Below are 20,909 nucleotides of genomic sequence, written 5' to 3'. Positions count from 1 at the left end.
TTGCCCCAATGATCCCCCTGTTGTCCAGCCAGACCCCAGGTGGCCTATGCCCCCAGACCCAGGGCCATTCTAATGAACCAATTGTTGGTAGTGGTTGTGATAAAGAAGTGCTGGTGGCTGGTATGGATGGGTTCAATTTTCCCTCCATATCTCCATCAACATCTCCACTGGCCCCCAGGCCACCCCAAAGGAGCTTATAATATAAGTAAAAATTGTGTGCTTTTTCTGCAAACACAGCTTAAGTACACAGTCCTTCAGATTACTCCCAAATTCCTCCTAAGTGGAAGACTCCTGTGAGCCTTCCTCCAGTGGACTCCTGAAATCTACTGTAAAAAGTCAAATCCTTTCCCCTTTTTGTGTGTCAGGCAAGTTGGAAGCTTTTAAAGGCAGTCTGCAAGGGAATGTAAGGAATAAACAAGTGGAAATAAATATTAGAAAAGGAAGAGAATAAGCATTGTCATCCATAGAGCAGAAAACTCAGATAACTTTATTTATTTATTTATTGAGAGAATGGAAAGGAGAGGGAGAGCGTAAAATATGGATGTAAGAGCAAAACTTCAATCAGCTGCTTCCTGCACGCCCTCCACTGGGGATCGAGCCTGCAACCAGGGCATATGCCCTTGACCCGAATGGAACCTGGGACCCTTCAGTCTGCAGGCCAATGCTCTATCCACAGAGCCAAACCAGCTAGGGCTGTTCTCACATTCTTGATGAAAGTGACTTGAATCTGAGTTATAAGTCACAATTCTTTCCTAATTTTTCAATTAGATCAAATCTAGTCTTCCTTCATGTAATATGAATGGGATTACTTTGAAAACGTCACCGGCACACCACCCACAGAAAAATATAGCCTCTTCTCATGGACACAGACACTCAACAGGTATGCTGTGGTTGTCATCTATGCTCTGGTCTTTCTGCTGAGCCTGCTGGGAAACTCCCTGGTGATGCTCGTCATTTTATACAGCCGGGCCAGCTGCTCTGTCACTGATGTCTACCTGCTGAATCTGGCCATTGCTGACCTGCTCTTTGCTCTGACCTTGCCTATCTGGGCTGCCGTCAAGGCAAAGGGCTGGATCTTTGGCACACCCCTGTGCAAGGTGGTCTCACTCCTGAAGGAAGTCAACTTTTACAGTGGAATTCTACTACTGGCCTGCATTAGGGTGGGTCGCTACCTGGCTGTTGTTCATGCCACACGCACTCTGACTCAGAAGCGGCACTGGGTCAAGTTCATATGCTTAGGCATCTGGGCTCTATCTCTGATCCTGTCCCTGCCCATCTTCGTTTTCCATAAGGCCTATCAACCACCTTTATCCAGCCCAGTCTGCTATGAAGACCTGTGCTGGGGTTCAACCCCAACAGGTCCAGGGGTTCCCAAATGTGTGGACGGAGTCGGTGAAGAAGGAATGACAGTGAGACAGCGTTCAGTTGATTAGCAGCTTAGCCACGTTCTCCAGCCAGGTTCTGTCTTTATTGTCCTGTTACATCTGTATTTATACCAGTTGATTTTAATCCTATCCATTCTATTTTAAAGATTAGGGCGTTTGTTATCTTCATCCCAAAGTCACTACTCTATTGTTCTGTTAAACTACAAGGAAGTAACTGAAGGAGATTATCCTAAGTGATAGTTTGTAGTTAAAGTGATTAATTACCCGCCTGGCACTTAGTTAAGGGGTTTTTTTCCCTTCCTTAGTCCTGTTAATCCTAACTCCAGGGAAAAATCCCCACCTGGGGAAACAACCTTTCTCGGAGAGGTGACCTTGGTTAAAACACATAGCGCTAAGAAGGGAAGCAAACATATTAAGAACAATATGCCATATACACCAGGTCCCTTGAAACATATGCTGTGCAGATGTTTCTTCCCTGCAGCGACTGTGTCAAGCAGCAAGGATGGACCGACTTCTGGAAAATTCCCCCGTTTTTATTTTTTAAATGATAGCCCGTGTAAATTAGTGGCCACCTCTCGGATTGGGTTGTTTAAGACTCGGAAGAAGACTGACAAGCAATGATAGCGAGCATAGCTATAAACATAGTGGATGGAGTGTACATGGAGCCTTGTTCCTGTAGAAGGTTGCTGGCCTCTTCAGTCAAGGGATTTCAGCTGTCCTCCAGTTGGTGGTTTGGTTGTCCTTGTTGATCTGGCTAGTAGGCGGCGTCATTGGTGACGGGCTTCCGGAAGTGTCAGCACGTTGAATAGCTGGATCAAAGGGTCCATCAGGGCCGCGCTTGATGGTGGTGTCAGTGTCCGGGGAGGAGTCAGCTGTGCCCTCTGGGTTGGCTGATATGGATGATACCGGGGAGGAGGAGGATGAGGTGGAGATGGAGGGTGGTGTGACATAAGGTCGGACTAGATGGTCTGGAATCCACACAGGTGAGTCTGTGTCCTGTGGAAATATACAAGCGTATCTTCTCCCCCAGGTTAAAAGTACATCAGGTCCCTTCCAAGCTCCTGTAAGTAAGTCTCTCCATTTGACAAGGGCTTTAGGTTTAGTTAGATCAGGGTTTCAATGTCTGTACATCGGGGAATTTCCCTCAGAATCTACATTTAGTATATTAATTACAAATAAAGTATGTTGTAGAACATGATGAGGAGAGGAATATTTAAACTCATTTTCTTGTAATTTTTTAATTTGTGTTTTTAAAGTTTGATGAGCCCTTTCTACTATTGCTTGGCCTTGAGGATTGTAGGGTATTCCTGTAGTATGTGCGATGCCGAATGTAGAGCATAAGTTTTTAAAAGCTCTAGAGGTATAGGCAGGCCCATTGTCTGTTTTAAGTGCCCTTGGTATTCCTAGGTAGGAAAAACATTGGAATAAATGTTGACTTACATCTTTAAAGGCTTCTCCTGTACGTGCAGAAGCAAGGATAACATGAGAAAAGGTATCAATACAAACATGCACATAGCAAAGTTTGCCAAAAGATGGGACATGAGTAATATCCATCTGCCATAAGTCACAGGGTCTAAGTCCTCTTGGATTAACTCCAGTAGCAGAGCTAGGAAAATGAGTGGGACAATGGCCGCAGTCACACACAATACTTCGAGCAGCTTCTCTAGATATGCGATAATATAGACGGAGAGCAGAAGCATTTTGATGGTGAATGGCATGAGACCGCCAGGCTTCTTCTAGAGCTGTACAAACTACTGGGTGAGTTAGTAAATCTGCCTGATAATTTCCTTCCCTTAAGGGTCCTGGTAGGCAGGAAATAGCTCTAATATGTCCAATATAGAAAGCCTTTTCTCATTTATGAATGTAAGTTTGTAGCTGAGTTAACAAAGAGAAAACGGCTGTTCTTCCTTGTGGGAGAGAGGCGGTCTCGATATGAGTAAATAATTTAACTATATATTGAGAGTCAGTGTACAAGTTAAAGGGAACCTGTTGCAATTGTTCAAAAGCATAAATGACTGCCAAAAGCTCAGTTCTTTGGGCTGACGTCTCTAGGCTTTGTTGAACATGGGTTATTGAGTCAATGATTGTTACTGCCCTACCATTAGAGGAACCATCTGTGAATACTAAGGAGGCAGGAGGTGATAATGGCTCTTTTGAACATTTAATAGGAAATATAAACGGATGTAGGGATAGAAATTGCAATATAGGTGATCTTGGCAAATGATGTAAAATTTGTCCTGGGAAGTTACCTATAGCTATTTGCCACTCTTCTTCAAATTGTAATAGTGTGTCTAATTGTTCTCTTTTATAAGGTACTAGAGGCCCGGTGCACGAAATTCGTGCACTGGGGGATGGGGTTCCCTCAGCCAAGCCTGCCCCTCAGTCTGGGAGCCCTCAGTAGATGTCCTACTGATGGCCACAGTCTGGCAGCAGAGGCTCGGTGTAGCCGTCCCCGTGTGTGTGTGTGTGTGTGTGTGTGTGTGTGTGTGTCCACTGGTGGTCTGCTCCCAACCACATTGGAAGCTCAGAGTAGGCACTGTGTGTGTGTGTGTGTGTGTGTGTGTGTCTGCTGGGGGCCTACCACCAGCCACACCCTGAAGGCCTTGAGCAGGCGCCCCTCTCTGTTGATCTCTCAGGCTCCTGGCCTCCACTGCATGTTGTACTCTCCCCTGAGCTGTGGCCAGGATGGGGCGCCCTTTCCTGCTGTGGGATCCCCCGGGCTACCCAGGGACAGGCGCACAGGGGGGCTGGCTGCAGGCTGCCCTTTCCTGCTCTGTGATCCCTGCAGCGACCCAGGGGCTGGCTAGAGGCCGCCCTTTCCTGCTCCATGATCTCTAGGGTGATTCCACCGGCAGGCGCATAGAGGAGCTGGCTGCAGGCTGCCCTTTCCTGCTCGTGATCGCCGCAGAGATCCCACAGGCAGGCGCACATAGGGGCTGGCTGCAGGCCACCCTATCCTGCACCTCGCGGCAGCAATCCCATGGGCAGGTGCACACAGGAGCTGGCTGCAGGCCGTCTTTTCCAGCTCCGTGATCGCCGCAGAGATCCCATGGGCAGGCTTACACAGGGGCTGGCTGCAGGCCGCCCTTTCCTGCTGTGGGATCTCTGGTTGCTCATCCCTGGCGGGAGGGCCTGTTGGGGGCGTGACTGCTGGCTGACAGGCAGCAGTTCCCGCCAGTGCCAGGGGATCTCCCCAGGGAGAGCCGGTTGGGGGCCTGGCCAGTGGCAGATCGCTGGGGTCACGCCCGCCATCAGGGTCACAGATAGCAGGCCCAGATGGTGGGGGGGCAGGCAGAACAGCGCTGTCCCATCTTGCCTGCAGTATGCAAATTAGCCGCCATCTTTGTTGGCAGTTAACCGCCATCTTGACTGGCAGTTAATTTGCATATCGCTCTGATTAGCCAATTGGAAGGGTAGCAGTCCTATGCTAATTACCATTTTTCTCTTTTATTATATAGGATTATTATCTCAGTAACTTCTCTTCCAAAGAGTTCGATACTGCATTGTCTACCTTTGATAATGAGAGTGGCCACTAGGGAGGGATAGGCTGTTACAATCTTCCTAGAAGTGACAGGTAAATGTATCCATTCTAATGGTCCTTCCTGCCATAAGCATCCTGTAGGAGTATATTTAGTGGCTAGAATAATTAAGGTCCAAGATTTGGAATAATCTAGATACTGTAGTTGCTGTTTGTTTGTTTGTTTATTTATTTATTTATTTCTATTTTCAAGGTGGCAACCTATAGATTTTAAAGAATTTTTTAAAAATTGCCGAAACCGGTTTGGCTCAGTGGATAGAGCGTCGGCCTGTGGACTGAAGGGTCCCAGGTTCGTTTCCGGTCAAGGGCATGTACCTGGGTTGCGGGCACATCCCCAGTGGGAGATGTGCAGGAGGCAGCTGGTCGATGTTTCTCTCTCATCGATGTTTCTAACTCTCTATCTCTCTCTCCCTTCCTCTCTGTAAAAAATCAATAAAATATATTTAAAAAAAATTTTTAAAAGTTAAGTCTTTATTGTTCGAATTATTACAGTTGTTCTTCTTTTTCCCCTCCATAGCTCTCCTCCTCCCCGTTCCCACCCCACCCTCTGCCCTTACCCCTCCCACTGTCCTCATCCATAGGTGTACGATTTTTGTCCAGTCTCTTCCTGCACCCCCATACCCCTTTCCCCGCAAGAATTGTCAGTCCACTCCCTTTCCATGCCTCTGGTTCTATTATATTCATCAGTTTACTCTGTTCATCAGATTTTTTATTCACTTGATTTTTAGATTCACTTGTTGATAGATATGTATTTGCTGTTCATAATTTTTACCTTTACTTTTTTCTTCTTCCTCTTCTTAAAGAATACCTTTCAGCATTTCATATAATGCTGGTTTGGTGGTGATGAACTCCTTTAGCTTTTTCTTATCTGTGAAGCTCTTTATCTGACCTTCACTTCTGAATGATAGCTTTGCTGGATAAAGTGATCTTGGTTGTAGGTTCTTGGTATTCATCACTTTGAATATTTTTTGCCACTCCCTTCTGGCCTGCATAGTTTTTGTTGAGAAATCAGCTGACAGTCGTATGGGTACTCCCTTGTAGGTAACTGACTGTTTTTCTCTTGCTGCTTTTAAGATTCTCTCTTTGTCTTTTGCCCTTGGCATTTTAATGATGATGTGTCTTGGTGTGGTCCTCTTTGGATTCCTTTTGTTTGGGGTTCTCTGTGCATCCTGGATTTGTAAGTCTATTTCTTTCACCAGGTAGGGGAAGTTTTCTGTCATTATTTCTTCAAATAGGTTTTCAGTATCTTGCTCTCTCTCTTCTTCTGGCACCCCTATAATTCTGATGCTGGTACCCTTGAAGTTGTCCCAGAGGCTCCTTACACTATCTTCATATTTTTAAAAAAATATATATTTTATTGATTTTTTACAGAGAGGAAGGGAGAGGGATAGAGAGTTAGAAACATTGATGAGAGAGAAACATCGGGAAGATGGCGGCATAGGTAAACACCGGAGACTGCCGCCGTGGACAACCACTTCAAAAATACAACCAAAAGTCGGAGCGGACATCAACCAGAACCACGGGAAGGCTGGCTGAGGAGAGTCTCTTCAACTAGAAGCAAAAACAACAGCATTCCGACGCTCAGCGGAGGCGCAGTGTGGAAAATTTAAAGGTACGGCGGTGCGGTGGTGAGGGTGCGCGCGCAAAGCGGGCTGGCGGCTGAGGGCGCGATTGTCGTTTTTAATCAGGAGCGAGTCTCAGACTCTGGGCTACAGATCCGGGCGAGTCTCTAGGGACCCAGACTCAAACGGGAGAAGCGGGACTGTCTGGCTACGGCCCCTCCGAGGTTTGCAGCGGTTGTTGGGACAGAGAGGCAGAGCCCCTGGGGACGGACTGAGAGCGGCCATAGCTGCTCCCTCCCTCCGCCCTGTTGAGCCCGCCCCGCCCAGGCCCTGCGCACAACCATTTGCCAACCGCCTCAGGCAAAGGCTGGAATAACGCCTCCCCAGAAGACAGACGTTTTCCACAGCTGATTCCTACAGCCAGTCGGCCTGGTGGTCAAATCCCTCTAGTGTTAATTACAACAATTAAGGCTTGGCTAGAACAAGACTGCGCACAGAGACCACAAGGGGGGGCACCAAGAAAGCATATAAGATGCAGAGACAAAAAAACATGACAGAAATGGAAGATATGGAGCTAAGAATCACAATTTTGAGGGCTTGCCATAAATTTGTGCAGAGCCTCACGAAAACTAATGAGACCCTCGATGCTACGATAAAGAAATTAGAAAGTAAGCATACACGGACTGAAATAAAGAATATTATACCCAATAGCAGACCAGAGGAGCACAAGAATCAAACCAAAGATTTGACAAAAAACACCCAATTGGAAAAGCAAAATGAAAAAAGAATCCAAAAGTGTGAAGATAGTGTAAGGAGCCTCTGGGACAGCTTTAAGCGGTCTAATATCAGAATTATTGGAGTGCCAGAAGATGAGAGACAGCAAGATATTGAAAACCTATTTCAAGAAATAATGGCAGAAAACTTCCCCCACCTGGTGAAAGAAATGGACTTACAGGTCCAAGAAGCGCAGAGAACCCCAAACAAAAGGAATCCAAAGAGGACCACACCAAGACACATCATCATTAAAATGCCAAGAGCAAAAGACAAAGAGAAAATCTTAAAAGCAGCAAGAGAAAGAGGCTCAATTACCTACAAGGGAATACCCATACGACTGTCAGCTGATTTCTCAACAGAAACTTTGCAGGCCAGAAGGGAATGGCAAGAAATTTTCAAAGTGCTGAATACCAAGAACCTACAACCAAGATTACTTTATCCAGCAAAGCTATCATTCAGAATTGAAGGTCAGATAAAGAGCTTCACAGATAAGGAAAAACTAAAGGAGTTCATCACCGCCAAACCAGTATTATATGAAATGCTGAAAGGTATCCTTTAAGAAGAGGAAGAAGAAGAAAAAGGTAAAGATACAAATTAGGAGAGAGAAACATCGACCAGCTGCCTCCTGCACACCCCCTACTGGGGATGTGTCCGCAACCAAGGTACATGCCCTTGACCAGAATCGAACCTGGGACCCTTCAGTCCGCAGGCCGACGCTCTATCCACTGAACCAAACGGGTTAGGGCGGCCAGTGGTTTTAACCTGGATCTGCACCCTACCCCACTTCTCTTCCTTCCCTCCCTGTAATGCCCCATCCCAGGACGGCCCTACATGCGGCGCTGGTAGCCAGAGTGCATTTGAGCTGCCCGCGGGTAATCATTATAGGAGCCCCAATAGCGTGCGTAATCGGAATGAGCATCGGGCAGGCGACGGTAATCCAGCGAGGACTTTGTCTGTGAGCAGCAGAACGAAAGCTGCGACTCTGATAAACAGCGGTAATCAGGGAGCCCGGGTAAACACCGGTCGGAACCATAACTTTTCGACATGGAGACAGCCTTTTTGTAGGGATCGTCGTAGCTGGCCCGGGGTGGGGAGAGGCAGGTACGCTCATAGGGCTGCGGGGTGCTGTTGGCGTTGGCAACGGCCCCCTGGGACATGGATAAGTAGGCTGCAGATGGCTGGCCTGCCCTATCATAGGCATTGCCCGGCTGGCCACGGTAGGAGGCAGCAGCCTGGGGATGCTGCTGGGCAGCATAAGAAGCAGCCAATGAGGCTGATGACTGAGTGCGGTAAGGACCTGCCAGGATGGCAGAAGGCTGGGCCCCGTAGGAGGCTGCCTGGGCCCCATAGGAGCCTAGGGAGGAAGCTGCTCCGTGGGTGTTGTAGGAGGAGGCAGCCGCACGAACCCCATAGGAAGAGGCAGTCTGTGCGCCATAAGAGGATGGCTGGTTAGCATAGGAGGCCAGGGAGGAGCCCTGTGCCCCATAGGAGTTGAGTGAGGAAGCTGCAGCTGCCTGATCCCCATAGGAGGAAAGGGCCGAGGGCTGGGCTCCACCATATGGGCCAAGCGAGGAAGCTGCAGCAGATTGGGAGCTAGGGCTGGCCAACTGGCCCCTGAATGGGGCTCCAAGGGAGACAGAGGGCTGAGCGCGGTAAGAGGCTGCCTGGGCTGTCATGGGCTGAGTCGGATAGCCAACACCCAAAGAGGCAGAAGGCTGAGCCCTGTAGGCAACTCCCAGTGACACTGAGGGCTGGGCCCTGTAGGTGGCTGGCTGGGCCGTCAAAGGAGCCACATAAGAGGCTCGGGGAGGTGAACGGCGCAGGGGGCTGCGGTCGAGACCAAAGAAGGGTGGTGTGGGCTGATGGGCTTGTCCATCAAAACCACCAGTGCTGTTGCCAAAAGCCTGCTGGTAGTCGAAGGTGGCAGAGAAGCCACCAGCTCCAGGGAATGCCGTATCCCCAGCCCCTGGTTTCTTGGTCTTGTCCCCAGACTGGATAGCCAAGCCAGGCCCCTTCTTCTGACTCTTGGTTGAGAGTTCCACGTTGATGCGCTTGCCCTTCACTTCTTTGCCATTGAGCTTCGCGATGGCGGCTTTGGCATCTGCTTCCTTCTCCATGTGAACAAACGCATAGTCTTTCACCACCTCACACTCGATGACGCATCCGTGGCGTTCAAAGAGGCTACGCAATTCCTGGCTCGTGCATGCAGCCGACACATTGCCCACGAAAATCTTCCAAGTGTTAAGAGGCCGCGGGCGCGACATCTCCACCACGAGCTCGCGCCCAGGCTGCAGCTCATGGCCATGCAGGGCCTCGATGGCGCGCAGCGCGCCCTCGTTCTCGTGCATGTGCACGAAGGCAAACTGTTTTATGACGGCGCAGCTCATGACTGTGCCATAGGGAGCAAAGAGGGCTGCCAGCTCTTCCGGCGTCGTATCTGCTCCATCGACGTTTCCCACGAATATCTTCATTTTGTCGCTGCAGCTGCCTTCCCAGAGAGCCGGGACCTCTCCGAAAGTGACAAGAGTAACGTCCGGCTTGCCGGCAGTCCTCCCAGGAATCTAGAATCTGCCTTTAAAATGTCAAATAGAGGTTTTAAGTCAAGATTGGTTATTTTTAGATATGACCTGACCCAGTTGATATCACCTAATAGTTTCTGATAATCATTTAATGTGTTTAAATGATCTTTTCTTAATTGTAAAGGCTGATGGGTGATAGTAAAGGTATGTAATATTCTGTCTAAGGAGGAAAAAGAAGGTTCAGTCTGAATCTTTTCTGGGGCTATTTTTAGACCATGTTCTTCTAAAGCAAGGACGGTCTGAGTAAGAATTTCCTGTAAAGTAACCCGATCTTTATGAGCTAGTAAAATATTTTTCATATAATGAATAAGATATAGATCTGAAAATTTCTTTCTAATAACTTGCAATGCCTGATCTACAAACTTTTGACATAATGTAGGACTATTTTTCATCCCTTGTGGGAGAACCTTCCATTGATATCTTTGATAAGGCTGTTTAAAGTTTTCTGATGTTATGCTGAATGCAAATCTTTGACATTCAGCCAGGTGAAGAGGTATAGTGAAAAAACAATCCTGTAAGTCAGTAACAACAACACAATACTCCTGTGGAATTGCCACAGGGGAGGGCAATCCAGGTTGTAAGGAGCCCATATCTTCCATGGTGTCATTTATGGCTCTTAGATCTTGCAAAAGTCTCCACTTGCCTGATTTCTTATTACAAATATGGGTGTGTTCCAGGGACTATTTGATGGCTCTATATGTCCCTCTGCTAATTGCTGATCAATTAATTGTCAGGCTGCTGATATTTTTTCAGATGTTAAGGGCCATTGCTCAACCCATACTGGTTGTGATGATTTCCAGACTATGGGATCAGCAGTCCTAAGGGCAATGGCCCCAATTATAAATCCTGTCGAGGAGTGTGAGGTATTGCTTCCTTTTCCTAATCCCTTTTCTGGATTAAATCCCATGTCTAGCATCTGTGATGTTACTCTATCACTGGGGCTATATAATAGAACTCCCATTTGAGACAAGATATCTCTGCCCCATAATGTAAAGGGGATAGTCGTAATTATATAGGGACAGAATGTTCCTGAATGTTGATCTTTATCAGCCCAAGTTAAAATATGAGAACTCTTTTTTACATTAGATGCCTTGTCTAGTCCTACTAGGGAAGTGGAGGTGGTGTGCGTGGGCCATGAAGAGGGCCAATCCTTCCCTGCTATGCAGGAAACATCTGCTCCTGTATCCAATAGACCTTCAATTGGTTTTCCCAGAATTTGTAAAATTTTTGTAGGTCTAGCAGCATGGATTTCTTGTATCCAAAATGCTGCATCACTAGATCCAAAGCCTCCGGCCCCTCTGGCTTCCTGGGTAACAGCTGTCCCTATTTTATGTATTGGTAACAGGAGTAATTGGGCAATTCTCGGGTTGGGCTGAGTCTGTATAGTTGTGGTGGGTGGGGAAAGTAAAATCTGTATTTCTCCTGTGTAGTCTGCATCAACAACTCCTGGGATGACTAAGATCCCCTGTAACGAGGTGGAGCTCCGCCCTAATATTAATCCTACAGTTCCCTCAGGCAGCAGCCTGGACACACCTGTAGGAATGGCTGCTACTGGCGAGTCTGGGGTTAGTATTGCATGGGTGGTTGAGTGGAGGTCCAATCCTGCACTGCCTGGGGTTGCCCTGAAGAGGTCACTGACTGATTGGGAGCGGTTTGTAGAATTTAAAGGCCAACCATTTTTTATGATATTTTGATCTACATTCCTTTGCCCAATGGAATCCTTTCTGACATCGGGGACAAACAATTTTTGGAGGATTAATATTATTCCCTGATGTATTTCCAGGCTGTTGAGGAGCTTGCCATCTGGCCTGAGTATTATTATTTTTGTTTGGGAATTCTCTGCTAAAGTGCCCAGGTAAGCCACAGGAGTAGCAGTTCATATTTCTTTTATTACCTGTATTATTGCTGGCTTGTCCTATGCCCTGTACATATTGAGGGTATGTCTCCCCCTTGAGGGCTTCAGCTATAGCTACACCCTGTATAAATGCTGGACTTACATCAGCACACTGTTTTATAAAATCATTTATAGTTCCCGTTTTGCGAATTGGCCTTAATAAAGCCTGACAGGTATTATTAGCATTTTCAAAAGCCAGTTGTTTGATTAGGATATCGGCTGCCTCTTCATTAGTGATTACTCTCTTTTTTTTTTTTTTTTTTTTTTTTTTTTTTTTTAAATATATTTTATTGATTTTTTACAGAGAGGAAGGGAGAGGGATAGAGAGTTAGAAACATCGATGAGAGACATCGATCAGCTGCTTTCTGCACACCCCCCAGTGGGGATGTGCCCGCAACCAAGGTACATGCCCTTGACCGGAATCGAACCTGGGACCCTTCAGTCCACAGGCCGATGCTCTATCCACTGAGCCAAACCGGTTCGGCAGTGATTACTCTCTTGACTGCCTGTATGAGGCGAGAAAGGAAATCCTGATACGGTTCCTCGACCTTCTGTTTAACCTCTGTGAGGGTGGCTGTTTTTCCTACTGTACAAGGTAGGGATTTCCAGGCATTTACTGCACAACTGGTTACTTTAATAAGTGCCTTTTTGGGCATATACATTTGCTCCTGAGCCGTGATAAAATCACCTTCTCCTAATATCAATCATATCTAGGGTTATTCCTCCTCTGGAATTTTTGCTAGTGACTACAGCTCTCTTAGCAAGATCATCATATTCAGTTTTCCATACTAAGTAATCGCTTCCTGAGAGACAGGCTTTACAAACCTGTGACCAATCATAAGGAGTCATCCATTTACTGGCTAGGGCTTCTACCAAGGTTTGTGTGTAAGGAGCTAGAGGTCCATATTCAGAGCAGGCCAATTTTAATTCTTTAAATATTTTGTAAGGTATAGGGTCCCAGGTGGGGTTTTCGTCCTCACCAAACTCATTCTCATATGCAACTGGGAAGCAGAGTGAGAATTCAAGATCTCCATTAGCTTCAGCTTCTCTTATCGCCCTTTGAAATTTAGACAAGGAGCTCATAGGAGCCGCAGGACCTGGTTTAGGCTTCCTTTCTAATTTAGGGAGCCTGTTTTGAATGGAAGGGCCTCTCTCCTCTCTACTGACTGGAAAGAACCAAGGGTCATGTTTATGATATTTATTCTCCTTCTGATCAGTAGGCATAGCTAAATTGCTCTTAGATTGAGCTGGAGACAATAATGATGTGTCCTCTCTAGGTGGAGCCGAGGGACTATTTAAATTTTGAGAAAGTTCAACCGTTTCTGTCTCTGGTGCCAAGGTGTCACGAATTAAATTCCAGTGGGAAAGGGTATCTGCCGGGACCTTCTCAGATCCATGGTAGCTGTAACAATTCTTTAATTGCTCTCCTACTTTAGTCCAAGTTTCTAAATTAACAGTTCCTTCCTCAGGAAGCCATGGACATACTTCTTGTATAAAATGTTCTGTCTGACTGGGAGTAACCTTAACTCCTCTGCTAGCAAGCATATGTGTTAAAAGATCAATACAGAGTCTTTTTTCTTTGGACTCAGTATGACCCATCTTCTCAATCTAAGTTCTGTACTATCTACCCTCTTACCCTACTTATCCTCTATAAGGGGGTCTGCAGCACCCTACGGTGCAGTCCTATTCATCCCAAGTACGGGGGGGCTTACCTAGGGGAATACTGTTTGGGCGCCAGATGTTGGGGTCCAACCTCAACAGGTCCAGGGGTTCCCAAAGGTGTGGACGGAGTCGGTGAAGAAGGAATGACACGGAGACAGTGTTCAGTTGATCAGCAGCTTAGTCAGGTTTTCTAGTCAGTTCTCCAGCCAGATTCTGTCTTTATTGTCCTGTTACATCTGTATTTATACCAGTTGATTTTAATCCTATCCATTCTATTCCAAAGGTTAGGGCGTTTGTTATCTCCATTCCAAAGTCATTACTCTATTGTTCTGTTAAGCTACAAGGGAGTAACTGAAGGAGATTATCCTAAGTGATAGTTTGTAGTTAAAGTGATTAATTACCCGCCTGACACTTAATTAAGGGGTTTTATTCCCTTCCTTAGTCCTGTTAATCCCTAACTCCAGGGAAAAATCCTCACCTAGGGGAAACAACCCTTCTTAGCACTTGGTTAAGACACATAGTGCTAAGAAGGGAAGCAAACATACAGTGGGGCCTTGACTTACGAGTGTCCTGACTAATGAGTTTTTTTGAGATAGGAGCCGTCTCTCGGCCGATTTTTTTCTTTGAGTTGCAAGCTCAAAAAAATTCAGGTTACGAGCCAACTTCAGATACCCCACCACTAGTTAGTGCAGCGAACGTCACAGTGATTTGACATACGAGTAATTTGAGTTATGAGCTCTGTCACAAAACGAATTAAACTCATAAGTCAAGGCCCCACTGTATTAAGAGCAGTCTGCCATATATGCCAGGTCCCTTGAAACATATGCTGTGCAGGAGAAACCAAGATGGCAGCATAGGTAAACACCAGAAATTGCTGCCTCCGACAACAACTTCAAAAATACAACTAAAAGACAGAATGGTCATCATCAAGAACCACAGGAAGGCTGGCTGAGTGGAAATTCTACAACTAGAAGGAAAGAGAAGAGCACACAGACTCAGAGGAGCTACGAAAGTAAAGTGCAGAGGTACGGAGGCTCTGGCGCGTGCGGGGAAAGGGGCTGGCACCTGAGGACGTGGCTGTCTTTTTGAATCGGGAGGGAGTCACAAGCTCCCGACTGCTCTGAACTCCGGTTCCGGGAAATCTCTGGGGTCCCAGGGCTCATATGGGGAGAAACTGGACGGTCTGGCAGCAGGCAGAACTCGGAACTTGAGGACGGCTTTCCCTCAGAGGTGCTGGCAGCAATTACCGGGACACTGAGACGCGCGGCCCCTTAGGGCAGGACTGAGAATCAGCCATAGCTGCTTGCTCCGCTCTGTTGATTCCGAGACCCCGCCCCATCCAGGCTGCTGCAAATGCTTTTGCATATGAATGCCCGGGTCCTTTGCAACCTGAAAATTACCTAACAAATTGCAGCTGGGCCAGACAGACCCAGAACTTCCAAGAGAAGGCCCAAGGCAACACAGCAGCTTGCATTGCTTCACAGCTGGGCCTCATCTGGGCACCCCCAAACCCCCAAAAAAGGAAGGGGAATCTGCATATCTCTTCGTAGCTCCTGCTGGGTAACCTCAGGAAGAGGCTTAATTAGCACCTCCTTAGATCCAAGAGCCAGTGTACCCAGTGGTCAGAGTGGGAGCATCCAGATTACAACTCCTCAGATTCATAAGGAACACACTCAGGGGGCAGACTCAGTGAGTACCAAAGCCCCACTGAAGCAAGTCTTGCCCCAGAAGGGTGTCTTCAGCACAGAAGTTCTCCCACTGCAGACACAGCTGATTCTCACAGCCAATTGGCCTGGAGGTCAATTCCTCCCAGTGACACCTAAAACAATCAAGGCATAACTACAACAAGACTGTGCACAAAGCCCACAAGGGGGTGCACCAAGAGTGTCCACCTCAGGTAATTGGGGAGGCTGAGCCACTGGGCCCTGTAGGACACCTAGCACACAAAACCACTCTACCAACACAGGGAAGCAGACAAAATGCGAAGACAAAGAAACAGGTCACAAATGACAGAAATGGAGGATAGCAAACGACTGGATATAGAGTTCAAAACCATGTTTCTAAGATTTTTCAAGAATTTTATGGAAACCGCCGGTAAATGTAGTGAGATCCTCAAGAAATCTAGTGAGACCCTCGATGTTTTGATAAAGGACCAACTAGAAATTAAGCATACACTGACTGAAATAAAGAATATTATACAGACTCCCAACAGCAGACCAGAGGATCACAAGAATCAAGTCAAAGATTTGAAATACGAAGAAGCAAAAAACACCCAACCGGAAAAGCAAAATGAAAAGAGAATCCAAAAATACGAAGATAGTGTAAGGAGCCTCTGGGACAACTTCAAGTGTATCAGCATCAGAATTATAGGGGTAACAGAAGAAGAGAGAGGGCAAGATACTGAAAACCTATTTGAAGAAATAATGACAGAAAACTTCCCCCACCTGGTGAAAGAAATGGACTTACAGGTCCAAGAAGCGCAGAGAACCCCAAACAAAAGGAATCCAAAGAGGACCACACCAAGACACATCATAATTAAAATGCCAAGGGCAAAAGACAAAGAGAGAATCTTAAAAGCAGCAAGAGAAAAAAAGTCAGTTACCTACAAGGGAGTACCCATACAACTGTCAGCTGATTTCTCAACAAAAACTATGCAGGCCAGAAGGGAGTGGCAAGAAATATTCAAAGTGATGAATACCAAGAACCTACAACCAAGATTACTTTATCCAGCAAAGCTATCATTCAGAATTGAAGGTCAGATAAAGAGCTTCACAGATAAGAAAAAGCTAAAGGAGCTCACCACCACCAAACCAGCATTATATGAAATGCTGAAAGGTATTCTTTAAGAAGAGGAAGAAGAAAAAGGAACTCTTACCATTTGCCACAGCATGGATGGAACTAGAGAGCATTATGCTAAGTGAAATAAGCCAGTTAGAGAAGGATAAATACCACAGGATCTCACTCATTTGTGGAATATAATGAACAACATAAACTGATGAACAAGGACTGATCCAGAGACAGAGAGGCATTGATTGGACTGTTGGGCCTTGGAGGGAAGGTAGGGGTGGGTGGGGGTAAGGGGGAAGGATCAACCAAAGGACTTACATGCAAGCATATAGGTCTAACCAATGGACACAGACAATGTGGGGGGGGGGGGGTGAGGGCATGAGCGGGGGGGGGGGGGAGGGGGGTAACGTGGGTATAAGGACACATATGTAATAGCTTAATCAATAAAAAAATATATTAAAAAAAACACAAAAAACATATGTTGTGCAGATGTTTCTTCCCTGCCCCAACTGTGTCAAGCAGCAAGGATGGACTGGCTTCTGGCAGATCTGAGTGACAATTCAACTAAATGGCGCATGGTGATGCGGGCCCTGCCCCAGACCTTTGGCCACCTTTGGTCCTTCTGCCACTGCTGGTCATGCTGTTCTGCTATGGGCTCACCCTGTGCACACTGTTTCAGGCCCACATAGGGCAAAGCACCAGACCATGCGGGTCATCTTTGCTGTCGTGCTTGTCTTCCTGCTCTGCTGGCTGCCCTGCAACCTAGTCCTGTTGTCAGACACCCTTCTGAGGATCGGGATGATCAAGGATAGCTGTGTTCGCCGAAACAACATTGGTCGGGCCCTGGATGCCACCGAGATTCTGGGCTTCCTTCACAGCTGCCTCAATCCCCTCATCTACGCCTTCATTGGTCAGAAGTTTTGCCATGGCCTGATCAGCAAGGAATTCTTGGCCAAGGAGAGCAGGCATTACTTTGTTGGCTCTTCTTCAAGGAACACTTCTACTATCCTCTAAGACCCCCGCTGCTGTTGTAGTTCAGGAATGGGATTTAGATCAAGGTTGGGATTAGGGTCAGGGTTGAGGTTAGAGTCAAAGGGGGGAGCCAGGGATGGTGTGGCAACTTGGGATAAGGTGGAGGGTCAGAGTATAGGGAGAGATTCAGAAATAGGGAAAGGCTGGCAATGATGTGAGTGAGATTTAGGGAGGTTCAAGATGGTATTGGGAGCAGATATGGAAGGAGGGTTAGGAATGGGATGAATGTGGGGGTTGGTGAGTCTCAGGGAGAAGTGTCAGAAATAGAGTGAATGGCTAGGGTAGGTTAGTGACTACAACAGTAGCCACTGCTATTTAGTCCAGTTAGTGGCTGGAAGAAAAAGCCATCACCATTCTCTCTAGAGTATTGTCTAAGATGCTCTTCCAGGACCAGCATGGAGGTGCTTCTGCCTGCCTTAGCTTGAGACTCTCCAAATAGGACGGTGAGGAAGGAGTTAGGGGCTCAATCCCTAAGAGCTGGATTTGACTAAGGAGAGATGATAGAAGAATGCAGAAAGAATCCAGGAAGGAAGGCTGGGAACTGGCCCTGGGAATATCCCTTTCTTCTCCTGCCATCACTGAATCCTCTTCCCACCTTCCCTGCTGTATCCCCCAATGCTCAACTTCCTCCATCCCAAAGAGAACTTCATCAGGGGCTTCAGTAAGTTGATATTGGACCTGGGGAAATACAAATATACATTTGAAAAGATGCTTGGCCTCATTAGTAATTGAGAAGAGGGAATCAAATAGCAATAAGGAGAGGGGTGGTGTCAGAACTGTCTTCAAACAAGTACACCATTGTTCAGTTAGATTTGTTAATGCAATGTGTAATTCTCTGGGTATAGCTCAAGACATAAAAGGTTTTAATTTTGGATCTGTAAAAATGCCAGGATATTGGTACTGAAATAACATAGCATATCCTATATAATAAAAGGCTAATATGCAAATAGACCGAACAGCGGAACAACCGAACACTGGTCACTATAATGTGTGCTGACCACCAGGGGGCGTGTGCAGAGCATAGCGGGCGTAGGCTGTAGTGGGATGGTGGAGCAGGTGAGCAGAGGCGCCAGTCGCTGTCATCAGGGCGAGCCTCTGGTAGTTACTGAAAATTCTTTCTTCCCGCATGCCATGGTCCCACCTGGCGCTCACACCTGCTGCTGGCACCGGCCCTGCTTGCACCCACTGCTGGCGCTGGAGCCACCACTTACACCCACTGCCAGTGCCCAGCACCAGCCCCAATCGCTTGGCACCATCAGTGGTGTGAGCGGTGGCTGCTGGCCCTGATCGCCCCTCAGGGCTTCTCCACCTCCCCCTGCTCCTGAGGGGTGATTGGGGCTGGAAACCTCTGCTCGCACCTGCTGACTGCGCTGGTCCCTCTTGCACCCGCTGCTGGCACCAGCCCCAATTGCTCCATGCCTTCAGTGGGTGTGAGCGGGGCTGGCGCCATCAGCATGTGGGAAGGGCAGCGGCGGGAGTGGGGCTGTCAGTAGACAGGAGACGGGGGGAGGGGTGAATGGAGGGGGAGGGCTGTGGTGGGAGGGGCCAGGTGGGGGCATGGAGGATGGGCCGAGACCCGCCCCTGTGCCTAGTTCAGCCTCGCGCCCACAGTTCCTTTCAAGGTACACGAATTCGTGCACTGGGCCCCTAGTTAAAATATAAAAGACTGGTATTTCGATCACTAGATAGGATAAGGATTAGATACCTAGTGAAGGTCAGGTAGAGAGTTCACCTCAGGGAGGAGCTCAATGTTCAGGATGGTGCTGAGATCAGGGATGGGGTGCATCTTAGGAGAGGAGTCAGGGGGAGGGGTCAGAGATGGCAGAGAGTTAGGGACAGTGTAGAAATGTGGATGTGAACAAAACAAACTCCATCTCTGTATCCCGGATTTCTTTCATCTCTAAGTTTTCATGTTGTGATCTCTAACCAATGTTATTGCCATTAGCAAGCATGATTATCTGTGCTCCTTAAACTTACACAATGTAGCCTTAAATGTTTTTGTTAGTAAGAATGGGAATGGCACAACAACTGAGATAAATATAAATGTCAAAATGGTGATAGTATTTATGATGAACAATCATCTATCATAAGACCACGAGGAGGTATGACTCCTAGCATGCACTGCATTCTTTGTCCTTTTGTGTTTTTTTTTGTTTAAATATATTTTTTATTGATTTTTTACAGAGGGGAAGGGAGAGAGATAGAGATTTAGAAACATCTATGAGAGAGAAACATCGATCAGCCGCCTCCTGCACATCTCCCACTGGGGATGTGCCGGCAACCCAGGTACATGCCCTTGACCGGAATCGAACCCGGGACCTTTCAGTCCGCAGGCCGACGCTCTATCCACTGAGCCAAACTGGTTTCGGCTCTTTGTCCTTTTGTCTTGTCAATCATTAGTACCTGAGTTACACTATAAAACAAGTACTGTAACAGGAGCCTGTTAGTGGAAAATAATCTATGCAGATTGCTGGGTTGTTGTCCCTCTGACCCTACATCACTTAAGTAAATGACCCTATAATCAATTGTATTATATTCTGTGAAGTTGCCTGCATCATTTTTCAGTCTTAAGATACCTTCTTGATCCCTGAGTTGTGTAGTTCAGTTGGCTGGGCATCCTCCCATGCACCAGAGGGTTGCTGGTTCAACTCCTGTTTGGGGCTCATGCTTGGGTTGCAGGCTCAGTTCTGGTTGCAGGGGGGGTGGGGGTGGGAGGAAGCTGATCGATTTTTCACTCTCACATGGATGTTTCTCTCTCTGTCCCTCTCCCTTCCTTACTCTCTAAAAATCAATAAAAAAATATTTAAAAAAGGATACCTTCTCATTACAGTGGCCATTACACCTACCCCACCATCAAACAGATAAGATTGGGGTTAAGGACAGGTGAATATCAGAGGATAGGGTTTGTTGGGGACAGGGGTTGGGATGTGAATGGATGTTTTGCACAATGCTTGCTAATTTTGAAAAACTGAAAATTGGCTTTGAAGACTTGGTTAAAATGTTCCAGCCCCAGACCTAGTTGGTTTGGCTCAGTGGATAGAATGTCGGCTTGCAGACTGAAGGGTTCGGGGTTTGATTCTGGTCAAGAGAACATGCCTGGGTTGTGAGCTCGATCCCCAGTAGGGGGGCATGCAGGAGGCAGCCGATCAATGATTCTTATCATTGACTAGAGGCCTGGTGCATGAAATTTGTGCACGAGGGTGGGGTGGGGTGCGAGGTCCCTCAGCCTGGCCTGCACCCTCTCCAATCCAGGACCCCTCAGGGGATGTCCAACTGCCAGTTTAGGCCCAATCCCGGGGATCAGGCCTAAACCAGCAGTCGGACATCCCTCTCACAGTCCAGGACCACTGGCTCCTAACTGCTCACCTGCCTGCCTGCCTGGTCACCCCTAACCACTCTCCCCTGCCAGCCTGGTCTCCCCTAACCACTTTCCTCTGCCGGCCTGGTCACCCCTAACTGCCTCTGCCTTGGCCCCCGCCACCGTGGCTTTGTCCAGAAGGACGTCCGGAAGATGTCTGGTCTAATTAGCATATTACCCTTTTATTAGTAAAGATGTTTTTTTTTTTCTCTCTCTCTCCCCCCTCCCTTTCTTTCTGAAATCAATAAAAATATATTACAATTTTTTTCCAACCTCCAAGTAATTTTGTTGAAATATACTGCTTTCCTGTATACTAGATTCGCTTCTGACTAACCACA

At 47.2% G+C, this 20,909-nt stretch overlaps 1 protein-coding gene and 1 pseudogene across 1 annotated transcript; one reads left to right on the top strand and one right to left on the bottom strand.

Moving 5' to 3' along the window:
* The first annotated feature begins 803 nt into the window (after positions 1–803).
* LOC139015547 (C-X-C chemokine receptor type 2-like) lies at positions 804–17,195 on the top strand. The gene is given in 5 exon segments (XM_070423311.1): positions 804–1,336; positions 13,388–13,390; positions 16,735–16,795; positions 16,798–16,870; positions 16,873–17,195. Coding segments are annotated over 5 exon segments (852 nt in total). The 5' UTR covers positions 804–944.
* LOC139015548 (RNA-binding protein 14 pseudogene) lies at positions 8,087–9,730 on the bottom strand (annotated as a pseudogene).
* Positions 17,196–20,909: the final 3,714 nt, after the last annotated feature.

The sequence above is a fragment of the Myotis yumanensis genome, unplaced genomic scaffold, assembly GCF_028538775.1.
Source record: "Myotis yumanensis isolate MYYU_CA2020_CCGP unplaced genomic scaffold, mMyoYum1.0.hap1 SCAF_8, whole genome shotgun sequence".
NCBI classification, from domain to species: Eukaryota; Metazoa; Chordata; class Mammalia; order Chiroptera; family Vespertilionidae; genus Myotis; species Myotis yumanensis.
The sequence above is the reverse complement of the archived record's forward strand: the minus strand, read 5'-3'. Positions and strand labels throughout refer to the sequence as shown.